The 24,644-nt window shown below is 37.6% G+C and overlaps 1 protein-coding gene across 6 annotated transcripts in view; it reads right to left on the bottom strand.

The window, feature by feature from the left end:
* Nucleotides 1-24,644, bottom strand: part of DHX57 (DExH-box helicase 57) — a 58,421-nt gene that overhangs the window by 21,897 nt on the left and 11,880 nt on the right. For 5 of the 6 annotated variants that reach the window (XM_081254045.1, XM_081254048.1, XM_081254049.1 and 2 more), the window contains 11 exons: nucleotides 19,598-19,756; nucleotides 18,404-18,589; nucleotides 17,271-18,109; nucleotides 15,312-15,490; nucleotides 13,424-13,545; nucleotides 11,947-12,142; nucleotides 11,278-11,402; nucleotides 7,127-7,260; nucleotides 6,157-6,211; nucleotides 4,310-4,515; nucleotides 651-767 (listed from right to left, as the gene is read on the bottom strand). In XM_081254045.1, the coding sequence (XP_081110171.1) occupies nucleotides 651-767; nucleotides 4,310-4,515; nucleotides 6,157-6,211; nucleotides 7,127-7,260; nucleotides 11,278-11,402; nucleotides 11,947-12,142; nucleotides 13,424-13,545; nucleotides 15,312-15,490; nucleotides 17,271-18,109; nucleotides 18,404-18,589; nucleotides 19,598-19,756 (2,318 nt within the window). The remainder of the gene's footprint in view (nucleotides 1-650; nucleotides 768-4,309; nucleotides 4,516-6,156; nucleotides 6,212-7,126; nucleotides 7,261-11,277; nucleotides 11,403-11,946; nucleotides 12,143-13,423; nucleotides 13,546-15,311; nucleotides 15,491-17,270; nucleotides 18,110-18,403; nucleotides 18,590-19,597; nucleotides 19,757-24,644) is intronic. The other variant, XM_081254046.1, reaches the window with a different exon arrangement.

Genomic DNA, 24,644 nt, shown 5'->3' with positions numbered 1-24,644 from the left:
AGTAGTAACAGTGATCATAATAACAATGATAAATATACTAGCATAACTATAATATTGTTAGGGGTAGTAGCTACTGGGCATTAAATATATGTCAGGCACAGTGCTAAGCGCTTTGTATATGGTTTCTTTTAATCCTCAACATAGAGGATTTATTATTGTCTTCATTTTACAAACAAGGAGCCTGAGGCATAGAAAAGGTAAGGACTTTATTATCCAAGGTTACAGAGCTCGGAGTAGCAGGGAATTTTATCAGACTTTCCAAAGCCTGTTCTCTTAACCCCATTGCCCTGTGGCCTCCAGGTATAGAGTCTTCACATGATTCAAACACTCATTATTAGACTCCCATTTAGCCAGGGACTGAGTGTTGACATGTGGACACCCAGGCCTTCTTTTCAGCCTTCTTCATTTTGGACTTTGTATTGTTAACATCTTTTTGCTCGGTGGGTAAAAGGTAAAACTTCCTCAAAAGGTAAACGGTAAAATTTCCTCCTGAAAAACCTAATAAGCAACTGTACACACAACTGGGGGTGAAAAGGTGAGGAACCGGGGCGAGGGCTCCAGGAAGAGAGGCTGTCCCCACAATCCCCACCATCTCAGGAAGTAGACTCCCTGCCCTTTGCCGTCTCACACTTAAGACAGGCTGCAGTTACCTGGAGGGTAGGAGTGCTTTCCATCCACAATCCACTCTAACAAGGCCTCGATTAATTCAAGATTAACCTTTTCAAAATCCATAATGGACATTGTTTTGATGACTGATTTGCTAACCCCTGAAAGAAAGGTAAAAATCAGGATAGTTACACCTATTGAAGAAAATATGCCTGAGAACTAGGTGGGTGTCTTGATTTGATTTAATAACACAGATGTTCACATTTAATGTGCTGAAATGAACTTTTTTCCTTCAGTTTCTCAGAAAATACAGGCTCACTAGAAGCACTTTTTGCTTGAACAATGACCCAAAGAGCAGGCTCCTGCCCCTGCTGGAAAGGCCGAGAGAAGCAACTTTTAACTTTTCTCTTTCCTTCCCCTTTTATCTATCATATAAAATATATTTTATATATATTTCAGATATATATGTATTATATATATTTATATATTATATAAGTATATTATATATATATATATATCAAACACATTTGATATATAAATATATCAAAAATATTGCAGAAAACCCTTCCAGAGTCAATCAACTTGTGAATTAGATCAGCCAAAAGTCCAGGCAACAGTAACTGTGAAAATCAGTGCACAGAGGCCACAGCTTTACTTTACAACAGTGACTTTACAGCAGCAACTTTACAACAGTGACTTTTAACTTTTAGGTTCCTTGAGAAAATCATAAAAGTTAGGAATCTTCCCTTTAAAATACATGTGATTTTAATGGCTTCACCAATAACCCTGAAGTCTACCCATCGACCCTCAGGTTAAGGGTCTACAATCTCCTAATTCATTGGAAGCCTAGTAAAAGATATACTTCCTTGTGTTGTACTATAAGCCTCAGCTCTTTTAAAAACAAACAGCATATGCCTGGGGAGACTAATTCTCTGCAGACGGCTGCCGTTTCTTTTTAGTTCTTTATAATGACCCATCACCTGAAATAGAGTCTAACTGGAGCAAAATAACTGTAGTTGGTATGAAGGAAGGCAAGCTTTCTACGCTTTGCTGAAAAGCTTGAAGAGAGGCAAAAGCAATTGCTAAACAGTGTTGCTCTGAAGAATGATCCCTATGTTGCTAAAAATGAAAGAAAGGGAGAAATAAGCTACACAAGCACAAGTGTGGTTGGGTGTGGATGGCAGAGCAGGAATCATTTTTATTTGCCAAGATTCCAAATAGCCAGGCTTTTCAAAAAGGAGAAAGAATCAGCTAACTGAAAAAAAGGGAAACGAAAATCATTAAAAAAAATTTTTTTTACACTTTGGCAGGTTTTACTAATCATTTATATATTTTAAAAGACTGATTATTATTATTTTTTAACTAGAAAAAGTTTTAAAAATCAAGCTAGGGAACACTGTTTAATTTTCTGAAAGAGAGCACTGAGATCAACTAGATAAAGTCTTTGTTTCACAGGGAAGAGGAGACCCGAAGAAGCTAAGTGATCAATCAGCCCAGCATCATACAGAAGCTAGTAGTACAGCCAGGTTTCCCAACCTCAAATCCTTAGAAAAGAGTTCTCAGAGGTGCTTTCTGAACTTTGATATCTCTGTGCTTGACATTATAAAGACCGTGGCTTAGATCCAGTCATAATTCTTAAAGAAAACTCTGGAATTTCAAAAGAGAAACCAAAGAGATTTTCCCGTTAACTAATTTAATAGAATAAGGAAATGGGAATTGTCGGCTGGTATGATGTACAGAAAGAACACAAACATCTGAGTCAGACATTTTCATGAGAATCACAAATCTGCACTTACTAGCCCTGGGCACTATGCTGTGGATTAGTATTGCCTTATTTAATCTCCTAAATAATGGCATTTTATAGATAAGGAAACTGAGGAATAGAGAGGATGAGGAACTTGCATATAACTGGTTTTATGAGAGCCTGGGGAGTCGAATCCAGGTCTGTAAGATACATGTCTATGCTCTTAACCTTACTTCTCAGGATGTTGGGAAGATTAAGTGAAATGTTTGGGAGCCACGTATATCTTCCTAAACAGCAGAACAAATGGCTAATGCCCTAATTCCTTTATGATTACCATTTCCCATGCAGGACTGCATCTTTGGTGGAAGGAGAAAAAGGAAAACTCACTTGTCTTTTCTGCTATAGAAGCAGTAACAGGGGTTGGAAGCTCTTACTCCTTGAAAGGTAAACAACTTTTATTTTTTTGGAAGGACCAAGAGGAATTGGGGTGGCAGTCCACGGAAAAGAGAGCAGGAAAGGCAGCTGAGACCTGTCTAGGCTTTAGGAAGAAAGCAAAAGTAGTAACCTTAGGGTTTCTATGGGTTCAGCCCAGCTGAACGTATGGAAGACTATCTAGGAACAAAGCTGCGTGGAGGCCGGCATGGGAGGAGGGAGCACCTAACAACATATATAAAAATGCTCAGCACAGGGTGGGCCCTAAAAAAAGATGTCATTTTCGAGGCCTACTGAATAATGCTAAAACTAGTGGGTGAAATTTTGAGGATGTTATAGGATAAATAGTTTCAAATCTCTCTCCACAACTGACTTATTAACTACAAAGGGAATAAATAGCAACTACACAGAGGAGAAACATAGGCATCACCTTAACCAGGTGATCAAAGTTAATACTGCTAATAATGGGATGAACCAACATCATGTGCCTCCTGATATGATGCACTGAGAAGGACTCAACACTGTTTCTGTGGTTTTCTAACCAAAAATGCATAACCTAAAACTAATCATGGGGCAACATTAGATAAACCCAAACAGAGGGACATTCTACAAAATAATTGGCCCAAACTCCTTAAAAATGTAAATCATAGAAGAAAAATAAAGGCTGGCAAATTTCTCCAGATAGAAAGAAACTAAAGACACATGATGACTGAATGCAATATGTAATCTTGCGTTGGATCCTGTACCACTTAAAAAATAGCAATAAAGGACATTATTGAAATAATTGACAAAATTAGAATATGGACTGTGGATTAAACAGTAGTACTGTATTAGTGTTAAATGTTTTCATTTTGATCATGTCCTACTGTTTGCTTTTGTTTTTGGCCATGCCGTGCAGCTTGTGGGGTCTTAGTTCCCCAACCAGATATTGAACCCGGGCCCCGGCAGTGAAAGTGCCAGAGTCCTAACCCCTGGACCGCCAGGGAATTCCCATATCCTATTGTTATGTAAGAGGATGTCCTTGTTCTGAGGAAATACATACTGAAATATTAGGGGTTAAGGAGCATCATGTCTGCAATTTACGTTCAAAACATTCAGGAAAAAAAAAAAAATGCACCCAGAGCAAATAATAAAGCAAATGAAGCAAAATGTTAAGAATTGGTGAATCAGGGTAAAGGATATATGAGAGTTCACTGTAGTCTTGCAAATTTTTAATTCTGAATTTGAAATCATATCAAAATGCAAAGTTACAAAACACTCAAGAATATAATTTATATTTTACTACCTCCCAATTTTTCTATAATGAACACATTTATAATCAGGAAAAAACCCACTGGTAAATATAATAACAATTTTAATCTAATATGTATTAGAACTGTTATTTTTCTAAGTTTAAGGTTGTTCTGATGAACTAAAGACAAGGTAACTATGAAACAAGAGCCACATTTTTCTTCTTCTGGATCAGGACGTGAGAAAAACTAGTTATCTTTGGCATAATTGTAATATTCCCCCCAGGAAGCACATTACCTTTATAGCGGGCCAGGAGCTGCTTAAAATCTAACTGTTGATCTGGCACGGCATCTTTGGTGGAATCCTGATCGTGGAGGTGCAGGGAGAGGCGCAGGTCCTCCTCCACCTCCTCAAATGCGGTTCTGCTGCGCCTCGCCTTGAGCTTCTCCTTTGACATCTGTTTCATGGAGCGCGCGTATGGGCTCCCATCCTGCAACACATACCTGAGGAAAGAAGACAAAGAAATGTGTGGGTGTGGCTGCGGGTCTGTTGGTGAGGAATGACACTGTTCACCTGCTTTCCTGCTCATCCAGCAGAATGTTGCTCTGCTTCTGCCCCGCTCACGTGCTATTCTCCCACCAGTCCAGGATTCTGTCTGCCGTGCCCTACTGCTGGTGGGGAACACACTGGAATGCTTTTGGCTCTGTTTTAAGATAATTCTGGAGGCAGTGAATTTGGAAAAGTGAGAGAAAAAAGACAGGGAAACTAGCTGAAAGATGATTTCCCCAGAGATTCACATTCAATGGAAGTGGGATTGGGCCCACAAAACAACAATTTTAATAAGCTCCCCAAGTATGCTTACTGCACACTAAAGTTTGAGAGCCACTGTTTTGGGGTTTTTAGCTTGAGAATACTGTATCATTAAATAATGTAGAATTAGGAGGGGGCTTATTAGGAATGGAAGGAGCAGAGAGAAAGAAAAAAATTCTGGTGTCAGACATCAAAGGTGTTTCCATTCTGGAGCTCAGAGGTCAGGAACGAAGATACCAATCTGGGAGTTCTCAGCACAGGGGTGACAGCTGCAATCACATGAGTCTTAGAGAGCCAAGCAAGAATTTAACAGTGAGAAGAAACAGTGCAAGGATAAAACATTGGGGAATCTTCAAGGTCAAAGAGTAGGAAGAGGAAGCAGAGCTTTCAGAGGGGAGAAATCTGTTGGTATCCAATAGACATTACCACCTTCTATCCGGTACAGAACTTATACACTCATATGTACTGCAAACCCCTTGAAGGCAGAATAATAATGGTAATTATAGCTAACATATATAAAGCATTTGATATATGCCAGGCACAGTTCTAAGCCCTTTGCAAGTATTAACTCCAAGTATTAATTAATCCTCATAACTCTTGAAGAGGCTACTATTAATATGCTCACTTTACGTATGATGAAACTAAGTCACAGAGAGATTAAGCTACTCACCAATGTTACAGTTGGTAAGTAGAGGGATTTAAATACTAGTAGTCTGTCTGCAGAATTAGTACTTTTTTTTTCCATGTTAAATTCTCCATAGATTTGGTCCATCATTTTTTATTATTTATTTATTTTTATTTTATTTTATTTTTTTGGCCATGCCACATGGCTTGTGGGATCTTAGTTCCCCGACCAGGGATTGAACCCAGGATACCGCAGTAAAATCGCCGAGTCCTAACCACTGGACCGCCAGGGAATTCCCCATCATTTTTTAAACAGACTTTTTAGGTTCACAGCAATACTGAGCAGAAGGTACAGAGGTTCCCCATACACCCCCTGCTCCCTCCCCTACGCATAGCCTCCCCCATTAGCAATATCCCCAACCCGAGTGGTACATTTGTTAAAACTGATGAACTGACATCCATACATCATTACCACCCAAGGTCCTTAGTCTACATTACGGATTCCTGAGTCAGTACTCTTAATATATAATACTGCCTTTGAATTCAAATAATTTGTATAATAAATATTCACTGAAAGGGGAAAACAAAATGCTCAAATTGAAAAATTAGAAGAAAAATTAACCCATTTCTTAGTATCCAGGCACACGGAGGTAAAATAGTAATTCTGTTTTCAAGGACTTTCACCAAACTTTAATTAATATCTTCCTTACCTTGTCACAGCAATGGCATCTTCCAGAAAAAATTGATCAACAGGAAATGTACGGCCTAGGAAAACAAGAGAATAAAACAGAAAAGTCTCAGAATACCCGGTTCAACTATCTTGAAACTGTTTGTATATGTAAAATTGTCTTAAAACGAAGCTTGGCACAGTAAGGTACTATTTACTCTGTGGTCTTACAAGTATTCAGAACAAGATTTTCATGATAAAAATGGAAGGAGTAGATTCCAGTTAGTAAATGAAACAGAAGTGCACAGTTGGAGAGATGATCATTTGCTAATAAGACTTTTTTTAACCTCTTAAAAAAAAAAATCTGTTAAACCTTTTTATCCCCCTCTTCTTCCCTGAAGGGGACCTTTAAACAGTCAACAATTGTATTCTCGATCAAGCATATAATTTCATCTTTAAATCTACTGTCGATATCCTCTATAACTAGAACGAATTATTCACCACTCAGTGTTTCCAAATTGTTCTTTAGCAATCAACTGCAGAATGATAAACCAAAGCCCAAAGTGATAAATTAATCCCAAAATGAGACTGTGAAAGCACCAAAAGAAGTCACAGACTATCCAATTTCACTTGCTCCCAGAGTGGACCAATATCCAGAAGTTTAGCAGAATCTAGCAATGAACAAATATGCTATACACAGATACAACTTTTCCCTTTATGATAGATTACCATTATAAACTCACATTTTGATGTTAAACACAACAGAATGCTAGAAATCCTAATAACCTAGACATTTTTTTAAAGCACATATAAATTAAAATCTCCCAGCAAATGAATATAACATTACCTCTTTAATAATTTCATTATGTGGTTATGATTTTATTTGTTATAAACTAATCAATTCTTCTCTAGAAACAGGTATAAATACTCATTCATTTATATCTCAAATGAACTTTAAAATAATTATATTTGCTTATTAGGACAATACGTATTTAATGATGGATTTTAATCACCTGGTATAGTGATAACTGGGCAGGAATTAAAATATTCTGAAAAGAGCTCAGCGTTTAAAGTTGCACTCATCAGAATAACTTGAAGAGTTGGTCTCTGCAACACAATGTCTTTCAAAACTAGCAGTAAGAAGTCACTAGAGGAAATAAAAGAAACACCTGAGGATCAAACAAATTTAATACATCAAAATTAATAACCTTTGACATATTTCAAGTAAGTGTAAGACTTATGTGAAAAAAATTTATAACTCATAGAAAGATGTGTCATGTTCCTAGATGTGAAGACTTAATGTTGTAAAGATATCAATTTCCCACCAAATAAACTAAATTCAGTGTAGTGCCAATCAAAATACCAACAGCATTCATCATTGCATTTGATAATTCCACTTCTTGATATCTACATGTACAGAAAGAGGTATATACAACGATTTTCATTATAGCATTGTTTGTAAATCAGTGGAAACTACCAAAATGTCTATCAACCAAGAAATGGTTAATTATGACAATATCATCCATTCTAAGGAATTATATGAGGCAGATAAAAGGAATAAAGTAGAGCTCTAGATACAGACATGAAAACATCTCTAAGAGATATTGTTAGTGAAAAAAACCCAAGTTGTAGAACAATATGTACCGCAGAACAGCAATGTCCTAACTGGTCTCCCTGTTTCAGCCCTTGGCCCCCTAAAATCTATTCTCAGTATGGTAGACCAATAATTCCATGCCAATGTAAATCTGATTGTGCCACTCTTCTGCTCAAAATCCTTCAAGGACTTCTTAGCAAAGTCCTCACGAACGAGGCCCTATGTGACATGATCTGTACCTCACTACTCATTTCCTGTCGCGCTCCCCCTTCATCACTTGGCTCCAGCCACACTGTCCTCCTTGCTGTCTTTGAGACATGGACCCCAGGTCCCTTGCACATGTTATTAATGTGCCTAGAAAGGGCTTCTCCCAGACATTCAAGAGGTAGCTCACTCACTCACTTTCTTTGAGTCTTTACTCAAAATGTACCTTTTCAGCTAGGCCTTCCCTGGCCACCATGTTTAAAATTTCAAATGTTCCCCTCCCTTGCATTTCATATTACCCTTTCTCTTCTTAGCATTTAACAAACATACTTTATATTTTACTTCTTTATCTTGCTTATTGTTGGGCTCTCTCACTAGAATATAAGCTCTATGAGGATGGGGATTTTGGTTATTCTGTTCTACAAGATACTACTCAGTATCTGGAGCACTGCCTGGGATATAGTAGGTGCTCAATAAATGTTGATTTACTAAATGAATATATAATTTGTATAAGAAAAAAAAGGTCTGGAAATAAAAGTACCTATTTCTGACAAAGCAAGCATATATGTCAATGTATAGTAGGACATATCACCAATCTGATCACCGTAGTTATCTCTGGGGCAGGGACTGGGAATGGTTTGGGAGTGTTACAGGGGACTTTCACTTTATCTGTATTGTTTGATTTTTAATGAGTATATTCTTGAACTACTTAGTTTTCTTTAATGAGCTAATTTAATTACATTTATGACTATTCTGTTTCTTTTTTAGGGAAAAGGAAAATAATATAACAATAGGTAAATGGTTAAGTAATTTATGGTACATCCACACGTTAGAATTTCCTCATGCAATTATTAGCAATAATTTCAAAGATAGTTCATGCTCTCATATTAAATATTAGATCAAATGCAGCACACAACACTATATAATCCCAATAGTGTTTGTGGAGATACATCTCTCTGCTAACTCCCAATATACTCCCAGAAGAAAACAGAACAAATTGTTAACATGTAATTAGCAATTCTATAAGGGACAGAAATTCTTCTTGACATTTAATATTGCCTAAATGTGTTAGAATAATGTCATTATCTCTATGATCAGAAAATGTATTAAAAATTTTAAACAAATGTAACTATAATTTTTCTATATTCAACCTTTTATCTTATTTATTTTTTAACTGATCTTGATTCCTAGATTTTACTTTTTCTTTTTTTAATTTTTATTTATCTTTTTATACAGCAGGTTCTTATTAGTTATCCATTTTATACATATTAGTGTATATATGTCAATCCCAATCTCCCAATTCATCACACCACCACCCCCTATTTTCTGCCTTTTTCAGTCAGAGCTAGCAAATATTCCCCTACTTTTTCTTATAATTTGTATACTCCATTCCCAAAGACTGGTATTTGTAAATGCTCAAATCTCCCTTCTCCAGTGTGTCATTTATCTTTATTCAGATGTGAAAATACTTTGTTTTTAACTGTTGATATTCTATAGGTCATTAGGTTCTATAAAAATCTCTTTTTGAGAACATCATTGCAGCCAGGAAACAGATCCAGTGCTATCTTCCAGTTTCACTGAGTTTGTGGAAGTATAAATGTTATGAAACCCAAAGCTATTCTTTATGTTCAAAATTACATTGGATATAATTTCCCCTAAAATTAAAAATTTATTTTTACAATACAATCATTTAAATATTATTAGTTTGGCTGAATGTTTTATTTGATTCCCTCTTCCAGGTTTTTCAGTGATTCTGTTAAAATAAATTATTTCAAATGTTCATTTCAACATTTAGGTGCAAAGTGACATTATTTACCATTTATTTTTTTCCCCACTGTTTTCTGGAGTCTCTACCTAAAGATTATTTGCCCCTCAAAGACTTTCAGTGTTTTCTATATAGCTATTTAAAATTTATTATTGTCATCGGAAATATTTCTTTTTAAAATTTTTTTGCCACATCACGCCGCTTGCAGGATCTAAGTTCCCCGACCAGGGATCAAGTCCAGGGCCCTGGCAGTGAAAGCGCTGAGTATTAACCACTGGATCACCATGGAATTCCCTGATATATTTTTTTATATAAAAATCTTTTTCCTTAGTTTCAAATTTCTTTATATTTCTTAATTACTACTATATTAGTGCATTTATTTCTTCTAACAAATAGTCTTCTGTTTACATGTCTTCCCTGTTCATTTTTTAAAAACTTTTTATCAGCAATAGCTGGGACCTCTTTTCACGTTTCTTTTTTTTTAGTTTTGCTATGATCTATTTTCTGCTTCTCTGTCAGCCCATCAACTTTACTTAGACTTTCTTCTTCTCAAGATATTTATAATAATATAGTCCTTTTTGGGAAAGCCTCATGATTTGCACAGGATCATCTCTCTTTTTCCCACTACTTTTTTACTACTTTAGAGCATGATCTTCACGACAAACTATGATCAATGCCATCTATTTACCTGGCCCTTCATTTTAAAATATTGAGAATTTTGATTTTATACCATGACCCTTTAATGACTTCTAATTCCATTAAAGTAAAATCCAAATGCTTTATTATTAATGGTGCATAGTCTCCTGCTTTTTTTAGCTGTCACTTTTCCCCTCATTCACTACATACCAGCTGCACTGGCCTTCCTCCGGTTTTTGGACTCATGAAGCCCTTTACCACTGCAGAGTCCTTGCAAATGCTGACCTTGCCCTCATATGTCTCATGAGACTCCTTTTCATACTTCTGTTTTTAATTTAAATGTAATCTCTTCAGAGATATAATCTCTGATTATCTCATGGCTCTCTCCCCCCAAACACAGCATCCTGTTTGTTCCTTTATGGTACTTATTCCAATTTGTAGTTATTTACTTATTTGTTTATTTACCTGTTCATTATTTGTTCTTCCTACCAGACCATAAGAGATAAAGGGGAAACATATATGTTTGTTCACTACAGTATCCCCAGCAATTAATAGGCCACTTGGCACTTAATGCAGGCTCAATAAATATATGAATGAATGTCAGGACTGAATGACTGACCAAATGCACAAAGAAGGAAGCACATATTGACCAATCCATCAGCTACAGCATGCATTACATCTGATATTCCTGCTAAGTACAGCACCCAGCTCAGCACGGTGCCTCTTATGAGACGATGTCCATCTAATAGGATGACTCTTCCAGTGATGAACATGTGCTCTCCTAACATTTTTCGTGTCACAGACCCTGGAGACCAGGAAGGCAGTTCCTCTTCTCTAACTTAAGCCTTCCCTATGGTAATTGCCGTTACTAGCTCTAAGGAACTTAACTGGAAGCAGGATGAAATTCTTTCAGCATGTCTTCATTTGACATGTGTGCGTATTCATTCAGAAAATCTTTGCCTTACCTTTCTTCTGTCCTCTCATGGACTTCATCAACAATGATATGGGTGACTCCTTGTAGGGCTGTGTCCCCCTCTAGCCTTCTTAGCAGCACTCCTGTGGTGCAGTATAACAGTCTGGTGGCTGAGGACTTACATGTAAAAGGGCATAGAAAGCTTTAATGAACTTTCTGAAAAAAGGAAACACTTTCCTGGCAAAGCCATTTTTAATGGATAGGGATAAAGAATACTGAAAACACCAGCAGTTCTATTTTAATATAAACCAAGGAACTAAATGCATAGTTTCTTGCTGGCAACAACAAAAGCTTTTCTACTTTACATCAAAATTTTAAGACTCAGAGAAAGCATTCAAAAATTATTATAAAACATAAAAATAACAGTGAGTGATGAAATCAATTCTGAATTTGTTCATTCCATATTTGGTTAAATGGATTAAGTCCCAGTTTAGGAACAAAGCAGCACCTACTAGATCACTTCTGCCAATAAAGAATAGAAGGTCTTTACAGAGGAAATTAAGTACACCCCAAAAAGAGTTTAAATCTAAGTATTTCTAAAAGGACTTCAGCCCTATTGAAGTATATATTCCAACTTGCCCAGAATCTCCAGACCCCAAGGGCTCTTTATACTTGAAAATTGTAAATTTCTGTCATCAGGAAATAAGAAAAGCATACAAACCTTGACACTTTCCAACCGGATCTGGTATCCCACGGTCAGACCCACTCTCTCTGCTCTTTCTTTAGCAACGCGTTCGGCAACAGAGATCGCAGAGATTCGTCGGGGTTGGGTACAGATGATGTTAGCCACCTTCTCAGGTGGTCCATTCAGAGAATCATCCAGAATAAACTGTGGAATCTGTGTGGTTTTCCCACATCTGTATGTCAAAACAAATAAGTCCTAAAATAAGAGTTTTCAAGTGCTCTAATTAAAGAAGCAATCATATCCAATGAGGAAAGTAAGAAGCTTATTAGAATAAAAGTTGTTCAGCTTCATCTATCTTCTAAACCTACCTACTGACTTATTACCTATAGCTGACAACTCCTAGGAATTTGCACTTAGGTTAACAGGGCAATCAAATAATAGTTTACTATTATTTGTAAAACTGGGACTACTGAATAAACATTAGGTTAAGGTCTATAAATGCCTCCAGGAATGTGAACTCTACATATGAATCCTAAAGAAACAGGAATATTACCTTATGATTATTAAAATACTTTATATTTTTCCCATTGGTGTGGTATTGCTTTGGCTATACCAAAGTACTGACTGAGGTTAAAAAGATAAGAAACTGGAAGATACAAAGTTATTACTATACCTGTGAGTCTGGGCACAAATGTAATTATTAAATTGAAGACCCTTGAATACAGAACTAGATTAAGCCTGCAACTTGTCCCTGCCAAATACGTTTGGATAACATATGGAGAGTGTGGAACAGGAAAAATAATGTACCCTAAGTTGTTCTTAAACAAAAGCTTTAAGGAAATCAGAATAAATTTAGAAAATTTATTTTTGAAGTTTCAAGCTAAGTGTTCTGGAACTGTCCTTTACATTTTAAAATGGGCCTTGTTAAAAGCCTTCAGCTAGGCCTTTTGCCTTAAACTCGTCTGAAGGCAGAGGTATACAATATCTATAAATTCCCAAATTTCTGGGCTTCCCTGGTGGCGCAGTGGTTAAGAATCTGCCTGCCAATGCAGGGGACACGGGTTCGTGCCCCGGTCCGGGAAGATCCCACATGCCGCGGAGTGGCTAGGCCTGTGAGCCACAACTACTGAGCCTGTGCTCCGCAACGGAAGAGGCCACGACAGTGTGAGGCCCGTGCACCACGATGAAGAGTGGCCCCCGCTCGCCGCAGCTGGAGAAAGCCCTCGCACAGAAACGAAGACCCAACACAGCCAAAAATAAATATAAAATAAATTAATTAATTTTAAAAAATTCCTAAATTTCTGAGTTTTGTTTGTTTTTTTGTAATTTGGCTCTATTAGCTACAGTTGCCACATTATTTGCCTCTGTGAAATATTATTTAATATTTGACAGGAAAAAGCACAAATAACACCAGCAACTGTTTTTTTTTTTTAAAGTAGAACTGGTGGTGGTAACCAGGGCACACACCATATCTATAGATGAAAGCTGCATTAGAAATAAATCACACTCTTACCCAGTCATACCACTTATAACAAGCACTTGGTGCTTGCTCAACAGTTTAAGAATGTTTTCTCTTTCTTCCCAAGCAGGGAGTAATTGTCTTTCTTGCAGAATTGAATGGAACTGTCTGGAGGCCTAATAAAATAAAAGATAAGACATCAGTTTGGTTACTTTCAATCTCCTTTCACAAAGCTCTGAATGTGGAATCCCATAGTTAGACCTACCCTTTCTGCTCTTTCTTCACCAATTTGTTTAGAGACAGAAAGTACAGATTTGTTGGGGGTTGGATGCTGGTGACTTTAGTCAGAAGGCTGTTCAGAGAATCAGCCAGAATAAGCTGTGAGATCTGTGTGGCTTTCCTACAACTGAATGAACTGAAGGATCTTATATGAGAAATAACCCCTCTTGCTTAGCACCTATCCAGCCCTTTTTGTAAGTCTCTATACTAGCACTGTTCAACAGAACTTTCCGTGCTGATGGAAATGTTCTGTTTGTGCTGTCCAACATAGCAACCTCTGGCTACATGTGATTGTTGAGCACTTGAACTGTGATCAGTGCTATCGAGGACCTGAATTTTTTATTTGATTTAATTTTAATAAATTTAACTTTAAATAGCTACACGTGGATAGGGGCTACCATACAAGACAGCATAGTTTTACACAGTATCAGATTTTTACCAAAATCACTAATAGTAACAACACTCACTAAATGGTTCTTATATAATTTTTATCTGTCGAGAATAAATAAATAAAAATAAACTGGTATGGATTTATAGATTTTTTTTTAATTCCTGGGTTATAATCCAATACTGTACATCCAATACCTACGATATCATCCAATTTATTTTGTTGCTCTCATTATTTCATTTTGGCCATTGGGAGCTTTTCCAGGTTGATTCCTGAGTCCTTCTGACATGACCTCATCTTTTTTGTTTCATTTTGTTTTGTTTTTGAATACTCCCTCATTTAAAGGGTTCTTTTTGGCCAATCACCACATCTATGTAACTCAGTTTGACATCTAATGGCCAATGCTATAAACACTGTACTGTAGGTTAAAACTGTGGATGTATTTTTGACTAATGTAAGAAATTTATACTAACATTTACATTAACATACACATTTTCTGCATGTAATTTTATCACCTCTAAACACACTGTTCAAACTGAATGTGTAATTTTTTATTTCCACCATCTTATTATTTATGGTGCGATTTTCTAGTCAATTTGACATTCTATGGGTGCTGCGGTATATATGTACTAGTGTTATATATACTCTGTCAAAAATCAGAATCGCAGAACTTTAGAATCGGAAGGGCCTTAGATAGCATCTAATCTAATCCCCAAACTGGTTAAGCAACTCGTCTTTATCCTCCATCCAACTCTGCCCTAATACTTCACTTATGAGTTCTTTTAAAATAATCTTATTTTTACCCCTGAATGGGGTAAAAACAACATGGACTTTGAAAACAGAGAGAATTAGCTTGAAACCCTGTGTTGTCATTTATCAGCTATGTGACCTTGGGCAAATTATTTATCCTGTGAGCCTCTGAAATGGGGTAAGAGTCCCTCCTTATCCTTCTCCTTTTCTATACTGTTATTTCTAATGTAAATCACAGTACTACTTTTCCTTTCACTTATCAGATTTCTATCATAGTAACAAAGCCACATGATTCTCAGAATATGTGGCATATATGTGTTTCATTTTCATCAGCCGTTGGGTTTCCCAAAACTATCTAGAACATGCATCCAAGTTTGCTGTGGCATGCAGAAACTTTGCCCAATCAGAGTAAAAGAGAACTGAAGGTATACCATGGAGAGTAGCCAAAGCTTCCTAATTGCTGCTAATCCCTTCATCCATACATTAGGGAGGCAATGCTATAGCCACTCCCTCAGAATACCCTACCTGTTTTATTCGGAACTGCTTGCAGATTTTGACATTCTCAGCATGTACTGATTTCGCCTGCCAGTCATATCGTTTGGAAATCTTTTTCTTAAGGTTGACATAGCTTTCATTCTCCACCATAACTGGTGCAGGACCTTCATCCTCATCTGTCTCCTCCTCAGGCTCTGATTCTTTTTCAACTTGAAGGGGATAAAAGGAAACGTTTTCGATATGGAACCCTTTCTTTAGCAGGGAAAAGTCACTATCTAACAAAGTAACAACAACAAAAAAATCATAAAATGGAGAAAAAGTTAAAGCTTGAATAAAACAAGTTCATTCATTTCCACACTACTACTTCTACTGCTAAAGAACTTAAAATGCATCTCCAAATAAACTTTAATCAAGTGTAAGTGGCTCTGGTTAAACCAAATTAAAAACAAAGAAAAGGGCTTCCCTGGTGATGCAGTGGTTGAGAGTCCACCTGCCGATGCAGGGGACCCGGGTTCGTGACCCGGTCCGGGAAGATCCCACATGCCGCGGAGCAGCTGGGCCTGTGAGCCATGGCCGCTGAGCCTGCGCGTCCGGAGCCTGTGCTCCGCAACGGGAGAGGGCACAACAGTGAGAGGCCCGCGTACCACACAAAAAAAAAAAACACAAAAAAACCCCAAAGAAAAGAAAATCATGCCCTGCCTTGTTAATCCGGTAGACTCTGTACATTCAGGAATTAACTGAAAGTTTCAAATATTTGCAAGTATACCTACAATTCCAAGACACAAAATAACCCAAATGTCTATCATATGATGAATCAATAAATGAAATGTGGTATGTGCATATAATGGAATAGTATTCAGTAATAAAAAGGAATGAAGTACTGATACATGCTACAACATGGATGAACCTTGAAAACATTATGCTAAGTGAAAGAAGCCAATCACAAAAAGCCACATATTTACTATATGATTCCATTTCCATGAAATGTCCAGAATAGGTAAATCCATAGAGACAGAATATAGACTCATGGTTGTTAGGGGTTGGGGGAAGGGAGAAATGAGGAGTGACTTGCTAACAGGTACAGTTTCTTTCTGGGGTGATAAAAACGTTCAAGAGTTAGACAGTGGTCATGGTTGCACAACTTTGTTAATATACTAAAAACCACTGAATTGTACACTTCAAAAGGGTAAATTTCATGGTGTGCAAATTATATCTTAATAAAGCTGTTATCTTAAAAAAAAAGTTCATGACACACAGTGTGTCATTTCTTGAGGAATACATCTGAGTGCTAGAACTCGCTGTAGGTTGGGAGCGAGTCAAGGGGCCAGTGAGGGAACCTAGCCAGCTGTCTGGCATCCGCATCTCGGTGCAGTTTCACTGTTCTCTACCTGTTGACATTTACCTAGGAACTCCTGGGAAATAATAAAACTTGCTGCTCTGAAAGAAAGGTGGCAAAAAATAAGAGAGATCCTACGGTGAGCTTTGAAAGGGGGGTTACTTGTGATGTAAGAATCTGTATGGCACACTTGGATCTGGAGGAAGCCAGAGGCTTGTACAAACATTTCTCTATTTGAGGATTTAGGGACCCACAAAGAGAGACATCCCCTAATGACTTTTGGGGGTCTAGCATACTAAAAGCAGGAGGGTATGGATGGTGGTATAGAAAGAGAAGTATCTCTAAAAACTCATTTTAAAGTAATCCTATATACAATAACAGAAGTAATCACATGAAACCAAATGGAATACACGAAACAGACTTTTCTGGAAGGATGCTTTAAGGTTCTTCCAGCCCTCGACTGCTAGAATAAACGTATACATCACTACAAACTTTCAATTCAGGGAGCCAGACACAGTGACAGAATAAGGCCTTACAAGTAAAGTCAGGTCATAGCTCAGGGGAGATCCTACACTAGCCCTCAGAGCCTCTGACTGCTGTAATCCATCATTCCAAATCCCGCCTCCACAACACCCCATCAATGACTTACATACCTTCTGGAATTTGATTTGAAAGAAACGAATTACTTGGAATCACTGGTTTACGACAGACAGGATTATTTATTCTGGTCCCAGAGGATACTGGGAGAAAGTTCACAGGAGGGACACTGTACTTGTGATGGGTATACGTTAGTAACTTGGCTATTTCTGATTCTTCCTCTAAAAGGGTTATCAAAGAATATACAACAGGTTCTGAAGCTTCTGCAAATGTCAAGGCCTTGCCATAAAGGAACTCAGAAATATGTAAACGACAAGCCAGAGGTAGATTCTCATTGGTGGAATAAAATGCCACAAGGGGAGCTTGGTAGGGGTATTTGTGGTCTTTAGAAAATCGAATTTCAAGTTCGTATAAAAAAGATGCATCTTCGTCAGCATTTAGATGGGAATCATCTACACTTCTTTCTGCTCTTCCAACAGTTTGATTTGGGGGCACTTCATGTTTGAATTTGCACTTTGATCCAAATTTGCAATTTCCTTTGCGGTAAAATTTACAGATTTCAAGTGACGTCTCCCGTATATTTTTGGTACTTTCCTTTTGCTTGGATTTGCAGAATTTACTCGTCAAATACCCCAGTTCTAGTCCAATGGTCCAGACTCTGTTCTGAATTCTTTCTATAAATTTTTCTCCACAGATTGACTTGAGAGCAAAGGCCTCTTCCTGTCGCTGTTCCACACACTCATCCAAGTTTATACGCGCAATGGCCTCAGAGATCTTCATCCTCTCTCCAAATGTCTCTGAAAAGCACTGGGTGAGCAGATGTTCCAGGGATGCCCCCACGTCTCCATTGCAAATTCTCAGGGCTACCTGACAGTGCTCGGTGTTGAAACCATACCTGCCAAGTGAGAAGCATGACAAAAAAGACTGAGTAATATCAAACCTCAAAAGAGAAATTCATTTAAATACATATATGGGAAGGCATAACTGTACATAGGCAGGGTTTGTGTCTTGAAAAAGTGTACCTGATAATACTAACTCCTCCTTCATCTCCTTATCCTAAAAGAGAGGACACTGGGCATATCAGGTACCGCTGGAACGCACACAACACAAAAGTATTCGAGGAGTGGTAGGTGCATTTATAATACACTTTGAGTTTCCTTCAATTTTCCCATAAATGATGAAAGCAAACCTGGAAAGCTTTTGCACTGCAAATGCTGAGACTGTAAATTCTGGATGATGAGGCTCCACCAGGCCTGAACCAGCACCTTCCAAAGGATCTGAGTCTGGAACAAGGGAAGCTTCTCGTCCAGCTGACCAGTATTGCTCATCATCATAATCAGGCTCATCATCTTCTTCCTCCCCAGAAACACCTCTTCTGGCAAAGTAACATTTTCATATGTTAATTTCTACTTACCTCAAAGAAAAATTTAGTAAGAGTCTAAGAATTTAATTCAAGGAACCAAAGGACAGAGAATCCTGACCACTGTTCAGTCACTGATTTAATTTTTTATTGACCTACTAATTTATATCTCGGCAAGTAACAGAATTTATTACCTGCCAGGTACTATGTTAAATGTTTTATATGTACTATCTCTTTGAAAATCTTCCCAATAACCCAGCCAGATTGGAATCTGTTTTTTTTTTTTCAGATGATCAACTAAAATTTAAGAGAAGATTAGTAACTGCCAAAGGTTATAAAGTAAAGAGCAACTAGAGATTTTAACCAAGGTAGTCTGACCCAGAGTCTGCGTTCTTAACTACAGAAGCCTTGGCTATCCTCTCTCTCTTCTCACTTATAAAAACCATCGCTATTTTTTTTTTTGCTTTGCTGCATAACCACCTTTCCTAAGTTTAAGACCGATAAGCGATTTGTAGATAGGATGGAAATTGAGCTGTTCATGACTGACTGTTGATTAATTCTGGCAAATGGAAAGGATTAACCTCTCCAACTGAAATCACAAAGCAAAATAGCCAAAAGTCTAAAACAATCTTTCTCTTAGGCAGATGGTCATGAGACGTGTAATTATAAGACTTCATCTGATCAACTCAGTATTTGCCCCTAGAACAATGCTTCTACTTGTTCACTACAAGGTTTTATTTGAAAGGTTATCAATAAAGCAACTACTGAATCCATATTAGCACTGTCCTAGAAAAAGTAAAGATGAAAAGGCTATCTGTACCACTGCTCACAGATACTGCAAAACAAACTCACTCTAAAACTGTTGCTGAATAATTATTCTTGTATTTCTCTTGGCTCACTTTCAACTAGTTATACAGTCACTACAGGATCAGTGCTGATACAGTATTCCAAAGACACACAGGACCCTCACACTGCCAATGCATCTTCCTCAATATAGTAATTTACTGAAATAAAATAATTTACTCAGATCCAGCATCCGCATCTTGTTCTTGCAGGTCTCGGAGAAGAGCTTTTACTTTTTCTTGATTCTCAGAAGTCATATGCAGAGTCTGAAGGGGCGCTTTGGCTTCAGGCTTCCATTTGGGGTGTGCGTCCCCTTTTCTCATGCTACTGTTATTAGGTCTGCAAAGGACACAAGAACAAAATTACACATTTATCCGTGAGCAGAACTTTTACACTCTCCTCAGGGTCCCCAAATATATATAACATGACTGGACTGTCAAATACCCTACAAAAGATGACAATGAATGTGAGGAGATCCTCTATTTTCTACAGTATTTACCAGACTTCATTAAATTGAAACTGCTGGAGAAAAACCTGATTCGATGCTTCATCATTAAATCTGGCTTCACTAGCTCAAGAGTCCTCTGGAGAAAGTAATGCTATGATGACTCCTTCTGCACTAGTGGATGTTCAAAAGAAATGTGCTACATACAAAGAGTACACATTTCATTCTATTTGAGGTACTTGATCTGAAAACAACTGAGAGTCCTATCTTGTGAATATTAGGCCCTATTTTTTCTTTTTTTTTTTTTTTTGAGGTATGCGGGCCTCTCACTGTTGTGGCCTCTCCCGCTGCGGAGCACAGGCTATGGACGCGCAGGCTCAGCGGCCATGGCTCATGGGCCCAGCCGCTCCGCGGCATGTGGGATCCTCCTGGACCGGGGCATAAACCCCTGTCCCCTGCATCGGCAGGTGGACTCTCAACCACTGCGCCACCAGGGAAGCCCTAGGCCCTATTTTTGAAATATTTACTTAAGTTATTATTTCCTGATTACAAAAATCATAATAATACATGTTCACTGTAGAAAAGTAGAGAACCAAGAAAAAAACAGAAGTCATCTTAAATCACATCATTCTTTTTCACATACAGTTTTTATAAAATTGTACAGCACATATAATCTTTTATAATTTGCTTTATTTCCTTATCAAAATAAAACTGTCATTTCCCCCAAATTAAATATTTTCCTACCACTTAACTTAAATGGTTACACATACATATAGGGGTACTAGAATTTATTTAACCAATCTTTCATTTTTGGAATTTAGATTTTTTTAGGGATACTTTTTAGTATTTAAAACAATAATCAGCTCTAACATTTAACTTTACTCACTAAATTTCTTTTTTTCACTTGACATGTTTCATTATAAATTTTCACAAATCTAGGGAAATGGCAGAAACTTTCTCTGCATTGAAAATCCAACATATTATTGAGACTTTGAAAAGAACCACACACTTACACTCGCAAAACTGGGTAGCAAAGGAGAAAATAGAATAGACTGTGGTTTTTAACCACTTAGTTGCAACCTCTGAAAAGAAACATTAGCCCAAATTCATCATTTCCCCTTTTGGTTTCAAAAAATTTTTAATCTACAGAAATTAACACCATTTACCAAGATTCACCAATTGTTAACAAGTGCCATACTTAAATGCACACACACATTTATGCCCTTTTCTTATTTCTCTCTCTACACACACATATATGCATATATATATGCTCCCTCATATAGGTACATGCATGCTCTGCTGAACCATCTGAATGTAAGTTGCAGGCATCACATTCACTCTTAAATACTTCAGCATGTTATTTCCTAAGAACAGAGACATACTTTTATATAACCACAATACTCTTATCACTCACAAGATATTTTATATTGATATCATCTAATATATAATCCATATTCAAAGTTCCTAACTGCCTCAATCATGTCTTCTACAGATTTTCTGATTGAGTATCTAGTTTAAAATGACATTTAGTTATCTGTTTTTTCAAACTCCTTTAATTTAGAATAGTTCCCCCACCTATTTCCTGGCATTGACTTTTTTGAAGCACTTAGGCTAGCTGTCTTGTAGAATTCTATTTGGACTTGTCTGTTTCCTCATGATTAGAGAAAAAAAAAGGGGGGGGGGTGGGTAGGGGGAGAACTTCCATATGCTCCTATCTCATCTACCTCTTATTTGTAAACCCCTATACGTTGCCTTCCTTCCAGTTCCTAAGGATGAACCATCCTCGATCCTAAAGTCAGTCCCTCTGTATACTGTATACACAATCTCTTTAACCTCCTCAAGGAAATCATTCCAGCACTTATCCCCCCCTCTGCATCATCAGATCATCAGTTCTTCATTCTCCTTTGGATCATTTCCACCAGCGTACAGACATGCTATATAACATCTACCATCTTAAAAAAAAATCTTCCCTTTGACTGCATATCCCTCTCAAGCTATTGTCCTATCTCTCCTCCCTCCCCTGCCCTTTAGAGCAAAACTCCCTCAAAGGGTTATCTAAATCATTGTCTTTGTCACCACTTTCTTTCCTCTTCTCTCTGAAACACACTCCAATAGGGTTTTCTCCACACTAAGTATACTAAACCAAACAGCTCTCGTCAAGGTTACCCGTGCTATCCACATTGCCAAATCCAGTGGACAACTGTCAGAACACATTTTTCTTTTTTCTTTATATTGGCTGTGCCACGCAGCTTGTGGCATCTTAGTTCCCGATCAGGGATTGAACCTGGGGCCACAGCAGTGAAAGTCCTAACCACTGGACCACCAGGGAACTCCCGGAACACATTTTTCTTGACCTATGAGAAGCACTTTTTATACAACTTGCGTATTCCCTTTAAGTATCCAATCCAATCTGATTGGATACTTCCCTTGAAAACACCTTCATTCCTTGACTTCCAGAAATAAGCTTAGTTTTCCTCCTACTTCACTGGCAACCCCTCAATCTACTTTGTCACACTTTCCTAATCTTTCTCAGTTCTAAAGCCTAGAGTGCTCCAGGGCTCAAAGTTTAGACCTCTTCTCTATATCCTATCTCGTCCAGTCCCATAGCCTTAAAGCACATTTATTCCTAGAGGACTCATACATTTACTTCTCTAGCCTAGATCTTGTTCTTGAACTCCAGACTTATATATTAAATTGACTATGAAATTGCCACTTGGAGTGTACCTTCTAACTGGTCTTCCTGCTTCCAACCCATGTCCCCCTGTAGTCTATTCTCCACAGAGCACACTGAGGCAGGGCCACTGAATATGGGTGCACAGACTATACACTATGCAAAGGGTCCTAAAGAAGGGAAGGAGGGGACAGCAAAAGCTAAAATCCAGTCTATGCTCTGCTTGCCAAGACATCCATCCTGGAGCTATAACTGCCCAAAGAAAGGGGCACCATTTTCTAATTCACATGAAGGGATATACTGAATAGCAGTAACTCTGGCTAGAGTGATTGATGTCACACACACTTGCCTCAAACCCTTCAATGGCTTCCCATTTTACTCAAAGCAAAGCCAAAGTCCTTATAATGGCCTTTTGGGCCATGGCACGTGACTTGGCTCAGTCCAGTTCAAGATGCTGACAAACCTCACAGCTGGTGCTTGAAAGACAGAATTATGGCGCCTGAAAGAAGCATTTCAGGTAGATAAGGTGTATTTGAACATGTGATGACTGATATATACAGAACAGATGTTTTTGCTTTCCTTGACCTTTCCTGGTGGTAGCAGGGGTGAACTTTTGAGAAGGTGCCAAATAGCTGTGAGAACGTATGTCTGCCCCATTGAGAATGCCTGTAGAATTCAATTCCATTATTTAAAATAGTTTTTCTACTGATCAGCCCCAGCCTGAAGCTTGACACAATAACTAGACTAGCTATTCTACAACTATCCTAAGACAACTTTCTCAACTGTGCTTTAATTTTCAAAGGTTATTTTAAAATCCCATTCTTTGAACTATTCTAAACTATTCTAAAGATTATACATTCCAAAGTACCCTTTTAAAAACTTGGTTTTATGTGCTTACGATTGTTTCTATAATAAATAATTTTAATGATTATATCTGAACCCTTTGACAGAAAACAGATCAATGGATTCCTAAGGATCAGGGAGGAGTGTGTTGCAAAGGGCATGGGGGAGTTTTGAAGAATTGTTTATGGCGATGATTGCATTTGTCAAATTTTAGGTTGAGTTTTACTGAACGTAAATTACACTTCAATGAACATGACTTTTAAAACTTGAAACAAAAACAAACAAAATCCTTATAATGGCCTGTAACATCCTATACAGTACAGTCTCTCGAATCTAACTGCCTATCACTTCTTACCCATCCATGCTAGCCACATGGCTTCCTTGCCATCTCCTAAATCTTCCAAGCACACTCCTGCCTTAGGAACTGTGCACCTGCTGTTCCCTCTGCCTTGAACGTTCTTCCCTTAGGTAGCTTCACAGCTTATCCTTCACTTCTTTCTTGTCCTGGCTCAAATGACACATCATTAGAGAAGTCCTCTCTGATCACTCCATAGAAAACAGCAACCAGCAATCTATTTCAGTATTTTCTATCCCCTTATCCTCTATTTTTTCTCCATAGCACTTATCATCTGACCTATTATTATACCTTTGTTTATGGTCTTTATACCTCAAACCTCCTTCTATGAAGACAAGGACAATATTCTATTCATCACTGTAATCCTGGTTCCTAAAACAGTGCCTGGTGCATGGTAGGCACTGACTAAATATCTCCTGCATGAATGAATATCTAAGACTCTAAGAACCTATAAAGTCAGTGTTTTCAGAAAGAATGGAACTGCATCTAACTCAGCATTTAGGTTCTTAAGTCAGCAGCTAAGGTGAAAGTATAGTTTTACTATACTTTAGAATAGTAAAGTATATTTACTATACTTTAAATTTACTATATTTTACTATACTTTAGAATAAGATTATTCTGGAAGATTCCTTAAAAAAGTGTCAAGTTTGAGACTGATACATTATCTCTCAGTATGTCCAAAATGACCATTTTTCATTTAGAATGGAAAAAAAGTGTAGATTCTCTGGTTGCACACCAGGTGAAATATTTGATTATGGTAGAGACCATGTATAAGAAATATATATTTAAACATTAATATCACATACTCAGTACATCAAGAGGCTTAAGCTACAAAAAGCACTTGGAAACTGAGACTGACTGAGGGATGAGCACATTCCTCTCCCGTATCCTGTTCACTACAGAGCCCAGATTC

This window comes from Mesoplodon bidens, assembly GCF_964165515.1.
Source record: "Mesoplodon bidens genome assembly, chromosome: 14".
In the NCBI taxonomy this organism is placed as follows: domain Eukaryota; kingdom Metazoa; phylum Chordata; class Mammalia; order Artiodactyla; family Ziphiidae; genus Mesoplodon; species Mesoplodon bidens.
The sequence above is the reverse complement of the archived record's forward strand: the minus strand, read 5'-3'. Positions and strand labels throughout refer to the sequence as shown.